General features: G+C 38.5%; 3 protein-coding genes across 13 annotated transcripts; all 3 read right to left on the minus strand.

The window, feature by feature from the left end:
• Window positions 1–721: 721 nt before the first annotated feature.
• On the minus strand, window positions 722–6,200 carry LOC135092478 (ribosomal protein S6 kinase alpha-5-like). 5 transcript variants are annotated; one of them, XM_063991026.1, is made up of 5 exons: window positions 5,873–5,920; window positions 3,306–3,374; window positions 2,896–3,123; window positions 2,213–2,327; window positions 722–1,786 (listed from the first exon to the last, which is right to left on the minus strand). In XM_063991026.1, exons 1-5 carry the CDS (start codon window positions 5,903–5,905, stop codon window positions 1,557–1,559), a joined length of 675 nt encoding a protein of 224 aa, XP_063847096.1. In that variant the 5' UTR covers window positions 5,906–5,920; the 3' UTR covers window positions 722–1,556. The 5 variants fall into 5 exon arrangements, 3 of the variants coding, with proteins under 3 accessions (XP_063847096.1, XP_063847098.1, XP_063847097.1); XM_063991028.1 differs by having other exon boundaries at window positions 2,178–2,327; XR_010262871.1 differs by lacking the exons at window positions 3,306–3,374; window positions 5,873–5,920 and adding an exon at window positions 5,989–6,196.
• A 911-nt stretch (window positions 6,201–7,111) lies between these two features.
• On the minus strand, window positions 7,112–13,016 carry LOC135092481 (ribosomal protein S6 kinase alpha-5-like). 3 transcript variants are annotated; one of them, XR_010262875.1, is made up of 4 exons: window positions 12,814–13,015; window positions 9,397–9,612; window positions 8,619–8,771; window positions 7,112–8,158 (listed from the first exon to the last, which is right to left on the minus strand). XR_010262875.1 is itself a non-coding variant. In XM_063991035.1 (4 exons), exons 1-3 carry the CDS (start codon window positions 12,728–12,730, stop codon window positions 8,673–8,675), a joined length of 348 nt encoding a protein of 115 aa, XP_063847105.1. In that variant the 5' UTR covers window positions 12,731–13,016; the 3' UTR covers window positions 7,112–8,158; window positions 8,619–8,672. The 3 variants fall into 3 exon arrangements, 2 of the variants coding, with proteins under 2 accessions (XP_063847105.1, XP_063847104.1); XM_063991035.1 differs by having other exon boundaries at window positions 12,698–13,016; XM_063991034.1 differs by lacking the exon at window positions 12,814–13,015 and adding an exon at window positions 9,786–9,959.
• Window positions 13,017–15,715: 2,699 nt separating this feature from the next.
• On the minus strand, window positions 15,716–21,576 carry LOC135092482 (ribosomal protein S6 kinase alpha-5-like). Of its 5 annotated transcripts, none has more exons than XR_010262876.1 (4): window positions 21,384–21,575; window positions 17,999–18,214; window positions 17,221–17,373; window positions 15,716–16,756 (listed from the first exon to the last, which is right to left on the minus strand). XR_010262876.1 is itself a non-coding variant. In XM_063991037.1 (4 exons), the coding sequence occupies exons 1-3, from the start codon at window positions 21,298–21,300 to the stop codon at window positions 17,275–17,277; spliced, it is 348 nt and encodes a 115-aa protein (XP_063847107.1). In that variant the 5' UTR covers window positions 21,301–21,576; the 3' UTR covers window positions 15,716–16,756; window positions 17,221–17,274. The 5 variants fall into 5 exon arrangements, 2 of the variants coding, with proteins under 2 accessions (XP_063847107.1, XP_063847106.1); XR_010262878.1 differs by lacking the exon at window positions 21,384–21,575 and adding an exon at window positions 19,955–20,006; XR_010262877.1 differs by lacking the exon at window positions 21,384–21,575 and adding an exon at window positions 18,501–18,572.
• Between the last annotated feature and the right edge of the window lie 1,135 nt (window positions 21,577–22,711).

The following is a 22,711-nucleotide window of genomic DNA, read 5'->3' on the forward strand; positions in this document are numbered from 1 at the left end:
AGATTACTAGTCTTGTTCTTCTATATATTGATGGGGCACGTCGTCAGCAGCAGCCCCGGCACTCTTCATTGGAGGAATATAGCACTCTTGATGTCATGTTTTTTATCATTGACTTTGATTGATGGCTTGAAGGTCGTACAGTCACTGGTGGATGTGGATGAGCTAGTTGTTCAATAGCATCAGGTAATTGTTTGCATGCTTCAGAGGCACATATATGGGCAGAATGGCACACACATTTCATAATAAAGATTCCTGGGCAAAGTTCCTTTAACCTGCTACTCACAGAGTTATTAGGCCCCATCATAGTGCTGCATCCATCACAACCAAAGCCAATCATATTAGAAGTAGGTATACCATTTTCAGTAAAGGTTTTCATTATCTCTGTAAACAACCTGGCAGCTGTAGCACCTTCATTAGCTTGACTAGGATCACTACTAAATAATGGCTGGTGACAACAGCATTTCCTTCAACCACTCTTACCATGATGCATCAATTCTGACAGACCGATATATCTGTGGATTCATCCACAACAATGCTCAACTTGTTCTGCTTCAAGATGTTAATGAGCTCTTGTTTGTGAGAGTGTGCCATAACATTACCACACACTCTCTATCAATATCATCATCATCATCATAGGACACACACACACACACACACACACCGTAAGCTCCCTACAAGACAGTAAACACACAAATATGAGTGAAAAATGAAACTAGAGGAATAATAATCAACATTTTATTAAGGTAAGGTGAGATTACATCCTGAGAAGAGAGTTTGCAGACGAGGGTAAACAATTTCTCCTGCCCGTCTCAAATAAACACAAATACAACAGGGGAAAGGCACACAAAAAATATATATATACTTGATTAAGTATCTGTCATTACTAAGATCATTTCTTGGTTAGCACTCCCAAACAACACCCACCTCTCTCTCTCTCTCTCTCTCTCTCTCTCTGTTCTGCAAGGCCACACACGGTTGGTCAGGCTATTAGGGGCGGTTGTTTTCCACTGGTGAGGCAGAATAATTGTTAAACTATCACTGGAATCATGAAAAACATCCTTGAAAACCCCAGTAACTTCCATTACAGCCTGTTTAACAATAGAACCATGAAAAACACCCTTGAAAACCCCAATAACTTCTTGAAAAACGCCCTTGAAAACCCCAATAACTTTTTAATTAAACACTGACAGTCAGGCAAGCGGGTGTGGGCGTGTTTGGGAATACAGCCTTACTGATACTGCACATTTGATCAGTTGTGGTAATATAATTTGTTCTTAAACACTAATGGAATGTTTACTTAATATACAGCTAACAGGATTTGCTTGTTTGTTTACTAAAGATTAATGCACTTTCTCTCTCTCTCTCTCTCTCTCTCTCTCTCTAATCATGGTAATAAACACTATTTTTCTTTCTAATTAAATGTATACAGCCTTTTAAATTCACCAGAATCATGAAAACACCATTGAAAACCCCAGTAACTTCCACTACAGCCTGTTAAACCTCTTCAACTATCACTGGAATCATGAAAACACCCTTGAAAACCCCAGTAACTTCCACTACAGCCTCTTAGACTCCAATATGTTTGAATTTTTATCATGAACTCCAATCAAACTTACTAGCAAGCAAAATTCTTCCCTAGTTGCCATGTGGAATGCATGAAAAGCGAGTATAGTGGGTGTCGTGAGGGGAGTTGCTGAAAATAAATAAGGAGGGCCTCCCTGAAGCCACTCATCCTGCAGCAACTCAGTGATGGTGAGACGCCTTGAAGCATCTACTGTCAATAACCCTGGAGGAGAAGGATATGATTAGTACTTCATATTAGTTTCATAACATACATACATACATACATATAACAAAGCTGTCTTTTCCAAAAAGGTGGGTAGCCAAGACAAGGCACACAATTTTCACATTCACACTCATTCACACCACTCTCTTGTCCCTTGGCACCCAACGGAGAAGAGAAAGTAACCCAGCTCTCACTTTACGGGGGTTAGTCACACAGCTAGTACACTTTCCTAACACTAAACAGTAATAATAATAATAATAATATTCCTAAATTAGAATGCATATAATAACAAGGAGCAAAATTAGTGGGGGACAGGGAGTGGTTATACAAATGAGATCTTAAATTCATGGAATTGAAAAACTGTCTGGCATTAGGTCTCTGTGAACGATGCCTTTTCTGTGCATGTAGTGAACTGCTGAGTCACACCAGGTTCCTCATGATGACTGAAGCCTGAGCCTCTGTGAACCTCTCGTGTTTCCTGATCCTCTGAAGCAGCTAGCTCTCCACCTCCAAGGAGCTCCATCACAATGTAGGTGTGTGCCTGTGAAACCAACATGAATTAGATACAGGCATGCAATGATTAAATGCAAGGAAAAGAAAATAATATGATCTTAAACTAATTCTTACTTAAATTATTTTGTGTAATATCAATGACATATCCAAAAGAAAGAGTGAGTGAAGTTGAAAGTACTGATAGGTGAGGAAAACTACTTGGATGGTAGTACTTGGATGGGGTAGAGAAGTGTGTGTTAAAGGCATCATGCAGTTGAACAAGCAAGAAGGAAAGGTCTAGATAAGGAGGATGGAGGTTCTTCTGGTGTGGCCACCTCCTCAGGGGATGCTCCCACAGAGAGTGAGGCAACAGAGAGATAGGTAGATGGAGAGAATGCCAATGACTGTTAAAAGATAGTAGAGGAAGAGTGGTCTGATGAAATTACTGTATTCAAGCAGGAATCACTCTAGTGCAACAGTGTTTATCCATAACTGAGAGTGGTAGGTATTACATAGTGCTCAATAAACAAATTCTACAAAACAAAGGCATATATGGAAGACATTTTCAACTTTCATTATTCAGCTTCCAATGTTGAGAATCATGAACAGATGCTTACTTCATCATGGAAAACTTCATGGAACAGGTTGTTGACAATGTTGGAATGTCCTTGGCAAGCCCGGAGTAAATTGATTTCTTGTTGGCAGTCTAGTCTTCTTGACACTATCTCGACAGCAAAGTGTTGCCCGCTGGACTTTTGTGCACATTCCCGACAGACACTGAAGCTGCCGTCTCCGAGTACATTATCTCGGAGATCCAGTTCATATTTTTGGAAAAATGGTGAGTCCTGAAAAAAATACATGTCCATGAGTTATTTCATACATTTTTTTTCATCACAAGTACATTGTCATCATCAAGAGATTGTCTTTCATCACAAGAGATTGTCATATAACCATTTTATACTCAAGATAATAAAAGACAGCAAGCGTTTAATTATTCACTTTTCAACTTTCCCCGCTTGTCTCTAACCTTTTTACCACTGTGCTGGTGGTGGTGGTGGTGGCAGTGGTGGTCTTCCTGCTTTTCTCTTTTGTCCCTCTAAATTCGTATTACTGAATATTACCTCTACATTGTATTACTGAATCAACGCCAATCAACGCCTAACCTAACCTAACCTACAGTGTACCTCTCTATTTACCCTCTACCCATCCCTACAACCTCCAGTACCTCCCCCTGCTAGCACTCTAACACCACAACACCCCGTCCAGACCCAGAATTTCCCAACACTTGCATCTAGTAGCTTCATATATCACAACACACGCTATAACACCCCTGACACGCTTCTACTATCACAGCCCCTCCCCAAAACACTCCAGAATCTTTTATTTTACCTCAAGCACACCACTTCTACCCTCAAAGACCCCATTCTTACCTGCAACATGCCTATAACATAACCAAAACACCTCAAAAGTAACTCCAATCACACTAAAACACCTTAAAACACCTTAAAGATACCCAGAACATTCCTAAACGCACAAAGAACATCCTAAACACATCGAAAAGGCACCAAAATATACCCAAACACACTTAAAATACTCCAAAACTCACCCAAATTGACTTAAAACGCATCCAAACCACACCGTACCTACCCAAAACACATTCAAACTCATCCATAACATCCCAAAACACACTTAAAACATTCCAAAACACTGAAAACGGCCCAAAACACACTTAAAACACCCCAAAACACACCCAGACTGACCTAAAATACCCAAAAATACCCACAAACGCACCCACAACTCACCCGTATCCACACAAAACACACCCGAACTCATCCATAACATCCCAAAATACACTTGAAACATCCCAACACATTGAAAACAGTCCAAAGCACACTTAAAGCACTCCTAAACAAGCCTAAGACACCCCAAAACACACCAGGAACGCTAAATATTGACTCAAACATCACCAGATTCCATGAACACACACTCAACACCCCCTAAACACCTCCAGACACACTCCAACACCTCCTAAACACACCAAATACACTGAAAGCACTGTCACGGAAGACAAATACTACAAAGACAGACAGGGCAGCAGGGAAAATTAACCTAAATATTGTTTTCTTAGCATTTTTCTGTTTTACCACCTCCTCTATTCCTTCTCCCTTCCTCTTTCTCCTCTATTTCTCTTATTTTCTTACTCATTCTACTCTTATCTACACGTCTGAGTTTAGAAAGACGTGGAAACACCAGGAAAACACTGCAAAATACGATAAATATTACCGAGGAGACAGCGGAGCCGATCAAGGTCCCGGGTCCATGATGGCGGCCGTGACGTCACGGCAAATTTACGTACCGTAACGGATTTCATTTTGAAATTGACTCCTCGAAAAAATGGAGCTAGGCTGGAATGCCTTATATATTCTGACTTGACAAATACTTAAACTAATATTCACAATATTAAAACCGCTCCAGCCTGAGTAGTATTTAAAAAATATCCAAATGAAATATGAAAAAAGTGTTGAAATATTCGGCACCATTTAAATCATTGAAAAGTCCCCAACGTTTGAATTTTTAGGAACGTAAAAAATTTTAAAAAATCTGAACTATCATCTTACACAATCAAAAGTTACCTGGAACAACAATAAACAAATAAAACCGAAATTGTGTAAAAAACAAGTGTTGGAACCTAAATACGATTAAAAAACACTGAAAAGTCCACCTATTTTGACTCAACAACAAGATAAAACACTTTAAAACATACAAACTATTTTTTCAAGCAATGAAAAGTTAGTTACAAGCTGAAATAGAGAGACAATAACACAAAAAGTGTTGTAATCACAACTTTTAACAGGACCATAAACCATTTTTAAAGTCCACTTATTTCTCTCAACAGGAACGAAAAAACAATTTAAAAATCATAAGCAATTTTTAGAAATACAAAAGACGTAGTTAGAGCGTGAAATAAAAAAACAAGTTTGTCAAAATACTGCCAAAAAAACTCCCCACATTTTCGTCAAGCAACACAAAATTGAACACAACTCAACACAAGCAACGAAAACACTTCTAAAGCAAATAATTATTTTTATAAACCATAAAAACATGCTATACGAGCAGAATAAAGAAGTTAAGAAAAATACCAAAAAATATTGGAACCCACAGGTTGAGGCAGGTTGGCAGAGGTAGCCAGGCATCATGGCGGCCCTTGACAGTGGAGAGAACGGCCGCTATTTTGCCTGTTATTCTTCCATCGTAACTAAATGAGGCAATGGCGGATATATCTAGCTAGCGGATATGAAAGCCTAGTCATGGGGCTCCACTTAGTGACGTGTTAGGCTTACAATAAGTGAGAAATGAAGCAGATATTGGCGGACAAATGGGAAGGCTGCCTCCACCACAGCTGATAACATTAGTTACGTGGATTTTTTTTACGTCTTTATAATTCCTGTCATGGTTAATTAGTAAGAGTTTTGTGGTGGAGGCTTGGAGCGCTTGTGGCACCGTGGAATGCTGAGTCACATCAATATATTGCTAACGAGGTGCAAAAACATGAAATACGAGGCTTAACAATAAACAGTAAGGTTAACCACTGACCTGACAGCCCTGTGTTGTTGTTGTGGGTGACATGTAACAACACTATCACAGTTACCGCCTGTTACATCAGACTGTGCAAATTAGCTGGCTGGACAAGTGGTGGGCCGGTTTCTTACCAATATTAGCCTTGGTGGCACTGCACTTGGCACCTCCCGGCAGGCACCAAGCTTGCACCAGCACACGCTGACAGCCACCACGGCCCCTGTCACTGTCTTGTTCTGCGAAAATACGTTAAATAAAGCAGCAGTTTATGGCACCCTTTAAACATAGCGACTTGCTGTCTGTGTCTGGTACTGTGTCGTCCCTCCCAGCCTGCTCCGCACAGTACGCAAGCAAAACTATCCACAAGACACTTTTACCTTTCAATAACAAGCACCAACTTCTTTTATATTATACTAAACTAATAGAAAATTAAATATAAAGAATTATAAGCGTGTATAAATAAATCTCAGGCCATTATAACTTTAATTGTCAAAGTATCTAGACATTACTGATTGAAGCGCCAAATTCAAAGTGGTCCTGGCGGGGCTTGCACTGCAATGTCTCGTCCCTTGTGTGGCGTAATGTGAAATCATTGAAAAGCTTGTGTGAATTGAAGGCTTGGCTTAATACTGTGTTATATCTCAGCTTATCATTATTAAGTATTTACCATTTTACGTTAAAAAAACAACAATACTTCACAGAGATATCGAAGTATAACAGAGGCTCCCATACTGTAGCTAATGAACAACAGAGAATTACCAGCCTTTCTCTGTGTGTCAAGGAGAGCTTACCTGCATGTACTGAATATATGTTTTTAATTAGTCTTTTGTGATTAATCTTTTTTAATATATCTGCGCCAATGTAAACTAGTATGTGCTTAGAAGGCTTACCAATGTGTGGGTTGTGGTGGGTTTGGTGCTACTCCAAGAAAGCACATGCTGGAGAAGTCTGGGAAGCACTGATGTACAAATAACTGAGCGTATTTCAATTCACATAAGTCTCCCATAAAAATTAAAAGCTGACCTCCGTTTTCTCTCACGAACGTAAACATTTAGGCTATATTTTTATTTATCTCTCTCTCTCTCTCTCTCTCTCTTATTTTATTGTTGTTGTTGTTGTCATCATTATTCTTGCTTTTTTTCTTGTATTTTTCATTTTCTTCCTTGTTTCCTCATCTCTCTCTCTCTCTCTCTCTCTTGTAAGCTCCCTACAAGACAGTAAACACACAAATATGAGTGAAAAATGAAACTAGAGGAATAATAATCAACATTTTATTAAGGTAAGGTGAGATTACATCCTGAGAAGAGAGTTTGCAGACGAGGGTAAACAATTTCTCCTGCCCGTCTCAAATAAACACAAATACAACAGGGGAAAGGCACACAAAAAATATATATATACTTGATTAAGTATCTGTCATTACTAAGATCATTTCTTGGTTAGCACTCCCAAACAACACCCACCTCTCTCTCTCTCTCTCTCTCTCTCTCTCTGTTCTGCAAGGCCACACACGGTTGGTCAGGCTATTAGGGGCGGTTGTTTTCCACTGGTGAGGCAGAATAATTGTTAAACTATCACTGGAATCATGAAAAACATCCTTGAAAACCCCAGTAACTTCCATTACAGCCTGTTTAACAATAGAACCATGAAAAACACCCTTGAAAACCCCAATAACTTCTTGAAAAACGCCCTTGAAAACCCCAATAACTTTTTAATTAAACACTGACAGTCAGGCAAGCGGGTGTGGGCGTGTTTGGGAATACAGCCTTACTGATACTGCACATTTGATCAGTTGTGCTAATATAATTTGTTCTTAAACACTAATGGAATGTTTACTTAATATACAGCTAACAGGATTTGCTTGTTTGTTTACTAAAGATTAATGCACTTTCTCTCTCTCTCTAATCATGGTAATAAACACTATTTTTCTTTCTAATTAAATGTATACAGCCTTTTAAATTCACCGGAATCATGAAAACACCATTGAAAACCCCAGTAACTTCCACTACAGCCTGTTAAACCTCTTAAACTATCACTGGAATCATGAAAACACCCTTGAAAACCCCAGTAACTTCCACTACAGCCTCTTAGACTCCAATATGTTTGAATTTTTATCATGAACTCCAATCAAACTTACTAGTAAGCAAAATTCTTCCCTAGTTGCCATGTGGAATGCATGAAAAGCGAGTATAGTGGGTGTCGTGAGGGGAGTTGCTGAAAATAAATAAGGAGGGCCTCCCTGAAGCCACTCATCCTGCAGCAACTCAGTGATGGTGAGACGCCTTGAAGCATCTACTGTCAATAACCCTGGAGGAGAAGGATATGATTAGTACTTCATATTAGTTTCATAACATACATACATACATACATATAACAAAGCTGTCTTTTCCAAAAAGGTGGGTAGCCAAGACAAGGCACACAATTTTCACATTCACACCACTCTCTTGTCCCTTGGCACCCAACGGAGAAGAGAAAGTAACCCAGCTCTCACTTTACGGGGGTTAGTCACACAGCTAGTACACTTTCCTAACACTAAACAGTAATAATAATAATAATAATAATATTCCTAAATTAGAATGCATATAATAACAAGGAGCAAAATTAGTGAGGGACAGGGAGTGGTTATACAAATGAGATCTTAAATTCATGGAATTGAAAAACTGCTTGCAAATTAAGTTGAAGAAAAAAGATGTATTTTATAATGTAGAAAAAGCATTAGATAAGAAATGGAGTAAATCAAACAACAAAACTGTGAATGATATTTTACCTTTGATAAGTTTGTTAGCCTGTGAGGAGACAGACCTATTCTGGTCCTGACACGTCAAAACTTCCATCCTTTATCCGAGCAATCAATGATTGGTGCTGAGGTGTCATCTTTACTTCTTGACTGGAATGGGGCTCTCCCTGACAACATTGTGTACTGAAATGAAATTGCACAAGTAATTAGAACAATATTCATAAATACTATCAACATTAACCATATAACAAATCTTAGACCTTATACTGCAATTCAGCATATTGTTTTTTAATAATCACAAACCTTTCTGAGACATTTGTTCTACAGCCATCTCAAAACATTTTAATGGCTTGATGCTGAAAAACTGACTAAATCCTTTTCTTGTAGATGCTTGTAAATATTTTGTGGAATGCATTTAGGGATATGAATTGCAGTAAGTCACAGTGAAAGGATTAGAATACAACAGGTTTTCTCTGGAACTCCCAGACTGCTTCTGTATTTCCCTCTTCCTCTGACTTTAACTCTTTCAAGAAGGAGGTTTTAAGACACTTATCCTCTAATTTTCGATGATCCTATTTTCACCTTTCTTTAGGGACTGGCACCTCAGTCAATCCTTCTCCCCCTTTTTTTTTCCTTTTTGTTACCCTAGGTCAGTGTCTCTACTTCAGGTTATATGATGATCTAATATAAAAGCTAGACACAATACTAACTATGAAGACTAGTACAGATGAACATGGTAAACACTTGACAAGATCCTATGAGCTACATTCATTGACATCATCCTCTAAAGATTTATTTTTGGACTTACCAGAATCACACCCAAGCTCCACCAGTCACATGTTTCATCATAGCCATTTGCTCCCTTCTGCACTGCTTGCCGCAACACTTCTGGTGCTGCATAGTGAAGAGTGAAGCACGGTGTCTTCATGCTGCCATCCTTTTCCTTGTCAGGCATCAACCGTGCAAACCCAAAATCCACAATCTTAATAACTGAATCTTCAGAAGAATCCTTGAACAAGAGATTCTGTGAAAAGATATTTACATTAGAATGGCCTTGGAGAAGGATAATATCTAAATGGAATAAATTCATAGTTTATAAAGGCCATACAAATTATGGAGATCAATATTACATGCAATAAATTCTTTAAAATTTAAAGCTGATGGAAAATCAAAGCAAAAAAATTTCCTTTTTTTCACCTTTCCTTTCTTCTCTTTTCTGTCTAGCCTCAACACCAACCACTTTTCTATTTTTATTCCCTCCCATTCCATTAATTCCCAACATATTTCCTCTCCCTCTCCTAACTCTTCACCTCTGTCTGGCTTTAGGTCTCTGTGAACGATGCCTTTTCTGTGCATGTAGTGAACTGTAGTGGCTAGGTTAGGCTTGCTTAGGTAAGGTTTGGCTAGGTTAGAATTGCTTAGGTTACGTTAGGTAAAGTTTGGTTAGGCTAGCTTGGGATTAAGACACGAAATAGGCAGTCTTGGGGAGGAGGAAGCACCAGACAGAAGTTAGGGTAGGCTTCTTTGGGTTAGGCTTGGTTTGGTTAGGGGCAGCTGAGGAGTGTGAAGCTCCACCACGTTAGGTTAAATTTCAGGTAATATTTCAGTCATTTTCTCCCTCACCACCAAAATTTTCCCATTGTAAAAACTTTCTTAATATTTTTTTTCTGAAGGCTACAAAACAAATCACTCGTTTTCTCATCCCAGATCCCTAAACACCACCCCTTTCTTCCTTCACACACGCACACACATACACACACACACACACACACACACACACACACACACACACACACACACACACACACACACACTTTCCCTCCTTTCATATATCACAACACACGCTATAACACCCCTGACACGCTTCTACTATCACAGCCCCTCCCCAAAACACTCCAGAATCTTTTATTTTACCTCAAGCACACCACTTCTACCCTCAAAGACCCCATTCTTACCTGCAACATGCCTATAACATAACCAAAACACCTCAAAAGTAACTCCAATCACACTAAAACACCTTAAAACACCTTAAAGATACCCAGAACATTCCTAAACGCACAAAGAACATCCTAAACACATCGAAAAGGCACCAAAATATACCCAAACACACTTAAAATACTCCAAAACTCACCCAAATTGACTTAAAACGCATCCAAACCACACCGTACCTACCCAAAACACATTCAAACTCATCCATAACATCCCAAAACACACTTAAAACATTCCAAAACACTGAAAATGGCCCAAAACACACTTAAAACACCCCAAAACACACCCAGACTGACCTAAAATACCCACAAACGCACCCACAACTCACCCGTATCCACACAAAACACACCCGAACTCATCCATAACATCCCAAAATACACTTGAAACATCCCAACACATTGAAAACAGTCCAAAGCACACTTAAAGCACTCCTAAACAAGCCTAAGACACCCCAAAACACACCAGGAACGCTAAATATTGACTCAAACATCACCAGATTCCATGAACACACACTCAACACCCCCTAAACACCTCCAGACACACTCCAACACCTCCTAAACACACCAAATACACTCAAAGCACTGTCACGGAAGACAAATACTACAAAGACAGACAGGGCAGCAGGGAAAATTAACCTAAATATTGTTTTCTTAGCATTTTTCTGTTTTACCACCTCCTCTATTCCTTCTCCCTTCCTCTTTCTCCTCTATTTCTCTTATTTTCTTACTCATTCCACTCTTATCTACACGTCTGAGTTTAGAAAGACGTGGAAACACCAGGAAAACACTGCAAAATACGATAAATATTACCGAGGAGACAGCGGAGCCGATCAAGGTCCCGGGTCCATGATGGCGGCCGTGACGTCACGGCAAATTTACGTACCGTAACGGATTTCATTTTGAAATTGACTCCTCGAAAAAATGGAGCTAGGCTGGAATGCCTTATATATTCTGACTTGACAAATACTTAAACTAATATTCACAATATTAAAACCGCTCCAGCCTGAGTAGTATTTAAAAAATATCCAAATGAAATATGAAAAAAGTGTTGAAATATTCGGCACCATTTAAATCATTGAAAAGTCCCCAACGTTTGAATTTTTAGGAACGTAAAAAATTTTAAAAAATCTGAACTATCATCTTACACGATCAAAAGTTACCTGGAACAACAATAAACAAATAAAACCGAAATTGTGTAAAAAACAAGTGTTGGAACCTAAATACGATTAAAAAACACTGAAAAGTCCACCTATTTTGACTCAACAACAAGATAAAACACTTTAAAACATACAAACTATTTTTTCAAGCAATGAAAAGTTAGTTACAAGCTGAAATAGAGAGACAATAACACAAAAAGTGTTGTAATCACAACTTTTAACAGGACCATAAACCATTTTTAAAGTCCACTTATTTCTCTCAACAGGAACGAAAAAACAATTTAAAAATCATAAGCAATTTTTAGAAATACAAAAGACGTAGTTAGAGCGTGAAATAAAAAAACAAGTTTGTCAAAATACTGCCAAAAAAACTCCCCACATTTTCGTCAAGGAACACAAAATTGAACACAACTCAACACAAGCAACGAAAACACTTCTAAAGCAAATAATTATTTTTATAAACCATAAAAACATGCTATACGAGCAGAATAAAGAAGTTAAGAAAAATACCAAAAAATATTGGAACCCACAGGTTGAGGCAGGTTGGCAGAGGTAGCCAGGCATCATGGCGGCCCTTGACAGTGGAGAGAACGGCCGCTATTTTGCCTGTTATTCTTCCATCGTAACTAAATGAGGCAATGGCGGATATATCTAGCTAGCGGATATGAAAGCCTAGTCATGGGGCTCCACTTAGTGACGTGTTAGGCTTACAATAAGTGAGAAATGAAGCAGATATTGGCGGACAAATGGGAAGGCTGCCTCCACCACAGCTGATAACATTAGTTACGTGGATTTTTTTTACGTCTTTATAATTCCTGTCATGGTTAATTAGTAAGAGTTTTGTGGTGGAGGCTTGGAGCGCTTGTGGCACCGTGGAATGCTGAGTCACATCAATATATTGCTAACGAGGTGCAAAAACATGAAATACGAGGCTTAACAATAAACAGTAAGGTTAACCACTGACCTGACAGCCCTGTGTTGTTGTTGTGGGTGACATGTAACAACACTATCACAGTTACCGCCTGTTACATCAGACTGTGCAAATTAGCTGGCTGGACAAGTGGTGGGCCGGTTTCTTACCAATATTAGCCTTGGTGGCACTGCACTTGGCACCTCCCGGCAGGCACCAAGCTTGCACCAGCACACGCTGACAGCCACCACGGCCCCTGTCACTGTCTTGTTCTGCGAAAATACGTTAAATAAAGCAGCAGTTTATGGCACCCTTTAAACATAGCGACTTGCTGTCTGTGTCTGGTACTGTGTCCTCCCTCCCAGCCTGCTCCGCACAGTACGCAAGCAAAACTATCCACAAGACACTTTTACCTTTCAATAACAAGCACCAACTTCTTTTATATTATACTAAACTAATAGAAAATTAAATATAAAGAATTATAAGCGTGTATAAATAAATCTCAGGCCATTATAACTTTAATTGTCAAAGTATCTAGACATTACTGATTGAAGCGCCAAATTCAAAGTGGTCCTGGCGGGGCTTGCACTGCAATGTCTCGTCCCTTGTGTGGCGTAATGTGAAATCATTGAAAAGCTTGTGTGAATTGAAGGCTTGGCTTAATACTGTGTTATATCTCAGCTTATCATTATTAAGTATTTACCATTTGACGTTAAAAAAACAACAATACTTCACAGAGATATCGAAGTATAACAGAGGCTCCCATACTGTAGCTAATGAACAACAGAGAATTACCAGCCTTTCTCTGTGTGTCAAGGAGAGCTTACCTGCATGTACTGAATATATGTTTTTAATTAGTCTTTTGTGATTAATCTTTTTTAATATATCTGCGCCAATGTAAACTAGTATGTGCTTAGAAGGCTTACCAATGTGTGGGTTGTGGTGGGTTTGGTGCTACTCCAAGAAAGCACATGCTGGAGAAGTCTGGGAAGCACTGATGTACAAATAACTGAGCGTATTTCAATTCACATAAGTCTCCCATAAAAATTAAAAGCTGACCTCCGTTTTCTCTCACGAACGTAAACATTTAGGCTATATTTTTATTTATTTCTCTCTCTCTCTCTCTCTCTCTCTCTCTCTCTCTCTCTCTCTCTCTCTCTCTTATTTTATTGTTGTTGTTGTTGTCATCATTATTCTTGCTTTTTTTCTTGTATTTTTCATTTTCTTCCTTGTTTCCTCATCTCTCTCTCTCTCTCTTGAAAGAATCCGTCCTAGAGATATAGAACACACACACACACACACACACACACACACACTGATGTAACGCCCTTCGGGAAACGCACGTGTGTGTGTGTGTGTGTGTGTGTGTGTGTGTGTGTGGAAAGATATAATTGCTTAAGTACAGCCTCTCTCTCTCTCTCTCTCTCTCTGACTTTCTACGTATTTTGCCTGTCTGTCCTCGTGTGTGTGTGTGTGTGTGTGTGTGTATCTCATTTATTCGTTCATTCATTATTTCATCTTTCATTGTATTATTTACCTTCTCTCTCTCTCTCTCTCTCTCTCTCTCTCTCTCTCTCTCTCTCTCTCTCTCCTCATTTTACGAAGCATATCACCAACTATCTTACTAATAGAGAGAGAGAGAGAGAGAGAGAGAGAGAGAGAGAGAGAGAGAGAGAGAGAGAGAGAGGATTTATAATATACTGACACATCTTGTACTTCAATCAATTTTTATCAATATCAATTATTTTGTTTCTTGGCATTGTAAGCAAATAGTTCATATCCTCTGTAACTAAAATAGTTTATATCCTCTAGTATATATACATATTTATTTCTGTTTGTTTAATTATTCTCAAAACAAATATTTGCTTGTTTATAATCAGATTCCACTTCAATTTTCTCTATTTCTCATGTATAATTATGATTTTTCTCCTTTCCTTCCTGCTCTTGCAAAGCCATTTATCCCTAAATCTTTTGTTATTGCTATTTATTTTTTTTTTTTTACATTTTCTTCAATTAGATTTTTAGTTTAGTGTTGTTTTACATTTCAGTATTAAGTAGATATTAAGTGTGCCCAAAAAGCTTGTGCTTCATAAGGGGCTGTTTGTCTTTCAATTAATTGTACCTTAAGCTTATATATGTACTATAGACAAACATAATAAAGTGTTTAAAGTGTTTAAAGTGTTTAAAGTGTTTATAAGTAACCAAAAAACAGACAGGCTGAGTGAATGTAAGTGTGTGTGTGTGTGTGTGTGTGTGTGATGAAAAACCAACAATACATATCATTAATAATTGGAGAAAAACTACAGGACACTTGGTTAAGTTGTTTACTTACTATGTAGGAGATTACTAGTCTTGTTCTTCTATATATTGATGGGGCACGTCGTCAGCAGCAGCCCCGGCACTCTTCATTGGAGGAATATAGCACTCTTGATGTCATGTTTTTTATCATTGACTTTGATTGATGGCTTGAAGGTCGTACAGTCACTGGTGGATGTGGATGAGCTAGTTGTTCAATAGCATCAGGTAATTGTTTGCATGCTTCAGAGGCACATGTATGGGCAGAATGGCACACACATTTCATAATAAAGATTCCTGGGCAAAGTTCCTTTAACCTGCTACTCACAGAGTTATTAGGCCCCATCATAGTGCTGCATCCATCACAACCAAAGCCAATCATATTAGAAGTAGGTATACCATTTTCAGTAAAGGTTTTCATTATCTCTGTAAACAACCTGGCAGCTGTAGCACCTTCATTAGCTTGACTAGGATCACTACTAAATAATGGCTGGTGACAACAGCATTTCCTTCAACCACTCTTACCATGATGCATCAATTCTGACAGACCGATATATCTGTGGATTCATCCACAACAATGCTCAACTTGTTCTGCTTCAAGATGTTAATGAGCTCTTGTTTGTGAGAGTGTGCCATAACATTACCACACACTCTCTATCAATATCATCATCATCATCATCATCATCATAGGACACACACACACACACACACACACACCGTAAGCTCCCTACAAGACAGTAAACACACAAATATGAGTGAAAAATGAAACTAGAGGAATAATAATCAACATTTTATTAAGGTAAGGTGAGATTACATCCTGAGAAGAGAGTTTGCAGACGAGGGTAAACAATTTCTCCTGCCCGTCTCAAATAAACACAAATACAACAGGGGAAAGGCACACAAAAAATATATATATACTTGATTAAGTATCTGTCATTACTAAGATCATTTCTTGGTTAGCACTCCCAAACAACACCCACCTCTCTCTCTCTCTCTCTCTCTCTGTTCTGCAAGGCCACACACGGTTGGTCAGGCTATTAGGGGCGGTTGTTTTCCACTGGTGAGGCAGAATAATTGTTAAACTATCACTGGAATCATGAAAAACATCCTTGAAAACCCCAGTAACTTCCATTACAGCCTGTTTAACAATAGAACCATGAAAAACACCCTTGAAAACCCCAATAACTTCTTGAAAAACGCCCTTGAAAACCCCAATAACTTTTTAATTAAACACTGACAGTCAGGCAAGCGGGTGTGGGCGTGTTTGGGAATACAGCCTTACTGATACTGCACATTTGATCAGTTGTGGTAATATAATTTGTTCTTAAACACTAATGGAATGTTTACTTAATATACAGCTAACAGGATTTGCTTGTTTGTTTACTAAAGATTAATGCACTTTCTCTCTCTCTCTAATCATGGTAATAAACACTATTTTTCTTTCTAATTAAATGTATACAGCCTTTTAAATTCACCGGAATCATGAAAACACCATTGAAAACCCCAGTAACTTCCACTACAGCCTGTTAAACCTCTTAAACTATCACTGGAATCATGAAAACACCCTTGAAAACCCCAGTAACTTCCACTACAGCCTCTTAGACTCCAATATGTTTGAATTTTTATCATGAACTCCAATCAAACTTACTAGTAAGCAAAATTCTTCCCTAGTTGCCATGTGGAATGCATGAAAAGCGAGTATAGTGGGTGTCGTGAGGGGAGTTGCTGAAAATAAATAAGGAGGGCCTCCCTGAAGCCACTCATCCTGCAGCAACTCAGTGATGGTGAGACGCCTTCAAGCATCTACTGTCAATAACCCTGGAGGAGAAGGATATGATTAGTACTTCATATTAGTTTCATAACATACATACATACATACATACATATAACAAAGCTGTCTTTTCCAAAAAGGTGGGTAGCCAAGACAAGGCACACAATTTTCACATTCACACCACTCTCTTGTCCCTTGGCACCCAACGGAGAAGAGAATGTAACCCAGCTCTCACTTTACGGGGGTTAGTCACACAGCTAGTACACTTTCCTAACACTAAACAGTAATAATAATAATAATAATAATATTCCTAAATTAGAATGCATATAATAACAAGGAGCAAAATTAGTGAGGGACAGGGAGTGGTTATACAAATGAGATCTTAAATTCATGGAATTGAAAAACTGCTTGCAAATTAAGTTGAAGAAAAAAAATGTATTTTATAATGTAGAAAAAGCATTAGATAAGAAATGGAGTAAATCAAACAACAAAACTGTGAATGATATTTTACCTTTGATAAGTTTGTTAGCCTGTGAGGAGACAGACCTATTCTGGTCCTGACACGTCAAAACTTCCATCCTTTATCCGAGCAATCAATGATTGGTGCTGAGGTGTCATCTTTACTTCTTGACTGGAATGGGGCTCTCCCTGACAACATTGTGTACTGAAATGAAATTGCACAAGTAATTAGAACAATATTCATAAATACTATCAACATTAACCATATAACAAATCTTAGACCTTATACTGCAATTCAGCATATTGTTTTTTAATAATCACAAACCTTTCTGAGACATTTGTTCTACAGCCATCTCAAAACATTTTAATGGCTTGATGCTGAAAAACTGACTAAATCCTTTTCTTGTAGATGCTTGTAAATATTTTGTGGAATGCATTTAGGGATATGAATTGCAGTAAGTCACAGTGAAAGGATTAGAATACAACAGGTTTTCTCTGGAACTCCCAGACTGCTTCTGTATTTCCCTCTTCCTCTGACTTTAACTCTTTCAAGAAGGAGGTTTTAAGACACTTATCCTCTAATTTTCGATGATCCTATTTTCACCTTTCTTTAGGGACTGGCACCTCAGTCAATCCTTCTCCCCCTTTTTTTTTCCTTTTTGTTACCCTAGGTCAGTGTCTCTACTTCAGGTTATATGATGATCTAATATAAAAGCTAGACACAATACTAACTATGAAGACTAGTACAGATGAACATGGTAAACACTTGACAAGATCCTATGAGCTACATTCATTGACATCATCCTCTAAAGATTTATTTTTGGACTTACCAGAATCACACCCAAGCTCCACCAGTCACATGTTTCATCATAGCCATTTGCTCCCTTCTGCACTGCTTGCCGCAACACTTCTGGTGCTGCATAGTGAAGAGTGAAGCACGGTGTCTTCATGCTGCCATCCTTTTCCTTGTCAGGCATCAACCGTGCAAACCCAAAATCCACAATCTTAATAACTGAATCTTCAGAAGAATCCTTGAACAAGAGATTCTGTGAAAAGATATTTACATTAGAATGGCCTTGGAGAAGGATAATATCTAAATGGAATAAATTCATAGTTTATAAAGGCCATACAAATTATGGAGATCAATATTACATGCAATAAATTCTTTAAAATTTAAAGCTGATGGAAAATCAAAGCAAAAAAATTTCCTTTTTTTCACCTTTCCTTTCTTCTCTTTTCTGTCTAGCCTCAACACCAACCACTTTTCTATTTTTATTCCCTCCCATTCCATTAATTCCCAACATATTTCCTCTCCCTCTCCTAACTCTTCACCTCTGTCTGGCTTTAGGTCTCTGTGAACGATGCCTTTTCTGTGCATGTAGTGAACTGTAGTGGCTAGGTTAGGCTTGCTTAGGTAAGGTTTGGCTAGGTTAGAATTGCTTAGGTTACGTTAGGTAAAGTTTGGTTAGGCTAGCTTGGGATTAAGACACGAAATAGCCAGTCTTGGGGAGGAGGAAGCACCAGACAGAAGTTAGGGTAGGCTTCTTTGGGTTAGGCTTGGTTTGGTTAGGGGCAGCTGAGGAGTGTGAAGCTCCACCACGTTAGGTTAAATTTCAGGTAATATTTCAGTCATTTTCTCCCTCACCACCAAAATTTTCCCATTGTAAAAACTTTCAATATTTTTTTTTCTGAAGGCTACAAAACAAATCACTCGTTTTCTCATCCCAGATCCCTAAACACCACCCCTTTCTTCCTTCACACACACACACACACACACACACACACACACACTTTCCCTCCTTTCATATATCACAACACACGCTATAACATCCCTGACACGCTTCTACTATCACAGCCTCTCCCCAAAAAACCCCAGAATCTTTTATTTGACCTCAAGCACACCACTTCTACCCTCAAAGACCCAATGCCTATCTGCAACATGCCTATAACATAACCAAAACACCTCAAAAGCAACTCCAATCACACTAAAACACCTTAAAACACCTTAAACATACCCAGAACATTCCTAAACGCACAAAGAACATCCTAAACACATCGAAAAGGCACCAAAATATACCCAAACACACTTAAAATACTCCAAAACTCACCCAAATTGACTTAAAACGCATCCAAAACACACCGTACCTACCCAAAACACATTCAAACTCATCCATAACATCCCAAAACACACTTAAAACATTCCAAAACACTGAAAACGGCCCAAAAACACACTTAAAACACCCCAAAACACACCCAGACTGACCTAAAATACCCAAAAATACCCACAAACGCACCCACAACTCACCCGTATCCACACAAAACACACCCGAACTCATCCATAACATCCCAAAATACACTTGAAACATCCCAAAACATTGAAAACAGTCCAAAGCACACTTAAAGCACTCCTAAACAAGCCTAAGACACCCCAAAACACACCAGGAACGCTAAATATTGACTCAAACATCACCAGATTCCATGAACACACACTCAACACCCCTTAAACACCTCCAGACACACTCCAACACCTCCTAAACACACCAAATACACTGAAAGCACTGTCACGGAAGACAAATACTACAAAGACAGACAGGGCAGCAGGGAAAATTAACCTAAATATTGTTTTCTTAGCATTTTTCTGTTTTACCACCTCCTCTATTCCTTCTCCCTTCATCTTCCTCCTCTATTTCTCTTATTTTCTTACTCATTCTACTCTTATCTACACGTCTGAGTTTAGAAACACGTGGAAACACCAGGAAAACACTGCAAAATACGATAAATATTACCGAGGAGACAGCGGAGCCGATCAAGGTCCCGGGTCCATGATGGCGGCCGTGACGTCACAGCTAATTTACGTACCGTAACGGATTTCATTTTGAAATTGACTCCTCGAAAAAATGGAGCTAGGCTGGAATGCCTTATATATTCTGACTTGACAAATACTTAAACTAATATTCACAATATTAAAACCGCTCCAGCCTGAGTAGTATTTAAAAAATATCTAAATGAAATATGAAAAAAGTGTTGAAATATTCGGCACCATTTAAATCATTGAAAAGTCCACAACATTTGAATTTTTAGGAACGTAAAAATTTTAAAAAAATCTGAACTATCATCTTACACAATCAAAAGTTACCTGGAACAACAATAAACAAATAAAACCGAAATTGTGTAAAAAACAAGTGTTGGAACCTAAATACGATTAAAAAACACTGAAAAGTCCACCTATTTTGACTCAACAACAAGATAAAACACTTTAAAACATACAAACTATTTTTTCAAGCAATGAAAAGTTAGTTACAAGCTGAAATAGAGAGACAATAACACAAAAAGTGTTGTAATCACAACTTTTAACAGGACCATAAACCATTTTTAAAGTCCACTTATTTCTCTCAACAGGAACGTAAAAACAATTTAAAAATCATAAGCAATTTTTAGAAATACAAAAGACGTAGTTAGAGCGTGAAATAAAAAAACAAGTTTGTCAAAATACTGCCAAAAAAACTCCCCACATTTTCGTCAAGCAACACAAAATTGAACACAACTCAACACAAGCAACGAAAACACTTCTAAAGTAAATAATTATTTTTATAAACCATAAAAACATGCTATACGAGCAGAATAAAGAAGTTAAGAAAAATACCAAAAAAATTTTGAAACCCACAGGTTGAATCAGGTTGGTAGAGGTAGCCAGGCATCATGGCGGCCCTTGACAGTGGAGAGAACGGCCGCTATTTTGCCTGTTATTCTTCCATCGTAACTAAATGAGGCAATGGCGGATATATCTAGCTAGCGGATATGAAAGCCTAGTCATGGGGCTCCACTTAGTGACGTGTTAGGCTTACAATAAGTGAGAAATGAAGCAGATATTGGCGGACAAATGGGGAAGGCTGCCTCCACCTCAGCTGATAACATTAGTTAAGTGGATTTTTTTTACGTCTTTATAATTCCTGTCATGGTTAATTAGTAAGAGTTTTGTGGTGGAGGCTTGGAGCGCTTGTGGCACCGTGGAATGCTGAGTCACATCAATATATTGCTAATGAGGTGCAAAAACATGAAATACGAGGCTTAACAATAAACAGTAAGGTTAACCACTGACCTGACAGCCCTGTGTTGTTGTTGTGGGTGACATGTAACAACACTATCACAGTTACCGCCTGTTACATCAGACTGTGCAAATTAGCTGGCTGGACAAGTGGTGGGCCGGTTTCTTACCAATATTAGCCTTGGTGGCACTGCACTTGGCACCTCCCGGCAGGCACCAAGTTTGCACCAGCACACGCTGACAGCCACCACGGCCCCTGTCACTGTCTTGTTCTGCGAAAATACATTAAATAAAGCAACAGTTTATGGCACCCTTTGAACACAGTGCCTTGCTGTGTGACGTCTGGTACTGTGTCGTCCCTCCCAGCCTGCTCCGCACAGTACGCAAGCAAAACTATCCACAAGACACTTTTACCTTTCAATAACAAGCACCAACTTCTTTTATATTATACTAAACTAATAGAAAATTAAATATAAAGAATTATAAGCGTGTAAAAATAAATCTCAGGCCATTATAACTGTAATTGTCAAAGTATCTAGACATTACTGATTGAAGCGCCAAATTCAAACTGGTCCTGGCGGGGTTTGCACTGCAATGTCTCGTCCCTTGTGTGGCGTAATGTGAAATCATTGAAAAGCTTGTGTGAATTGAAGGCTTGGCTTAATACTGTGTTATATCTCAGCTTATCATTATTAAGTATTTACCATTTGACTTTAAAAAAACAACAATACTTCACAGAGATATCGAAGTATAACAGAGGCTCCCATACTGTAGCTAATGAACAACAGAGAATTACCAGCCTTTCTCTGTGTGTCAAGGAGAGCCCACCTGCATGTACTGAATATATGTTTTTAATTAGTCTTTTGTGATTAATCTTTTTAATATATCTGCGCCAATGTAAACTAGTATGTGCTTAGAAGGCTTACCAATGTGTGGGTTGTGGTGGGTTTGGTGCTACTCAAAGGGAACACGTGCTGGAGAAGTCTGGGAAGCACTAATGTACAAATAACTGAGCGTATTTCAATTCACATATAAGTTTCCCATAAAAATAAAAAGCTGACCTCCGTTTTCTCTCACAAACGTAAACATTTAGGTTTTTTTTTCTTTATTGTTTTTTTTCTCGTCTCTCTCTCTCTCTCTCTCTCTCTCTCTCTCTCTCTCTCTCTCTCTCTCTCTCTCTCTCTCTCTCTCTCTCTCTCTTATTTTATTGTTGTTGTTGTTATCATCATTATTCTTGCTTTTTTTCTTTTATTTATTTTTCATTCTCTTCCTTGTTTCCTCATCTCTCTCTCTCTCTCTCTCTCTCTCTCTCTTGAAAGATTTTTCCCTAGAGATATAGAACACACACACACACGTACAGTGATGTAACGCCCTTAGGGAAACGTACGTGTGTGTGTGTGTGTGTGTGTGTGTGTGGTTTTTGTGGTATGGAAAGATATAATTGCTTAAGTACAGCCTCTCTCTCTCTCTCTCTCTCTCTCTCTCTCTCTCTCTCTCT

Source organism: Scylla paramamosain, chromosome 40 (assembly GCF_035594125.1).
Source record: "Scylla paramamosain isolate STU-SP2022 chromosome 40, ASM3559412v1, whole genome shotgun sequence".
NCBI lineage: Eukaryota > Metazoa > Arthropoda > Malacostraca > Decapoda > Portunidae > Scylla > Scylla paramamosain.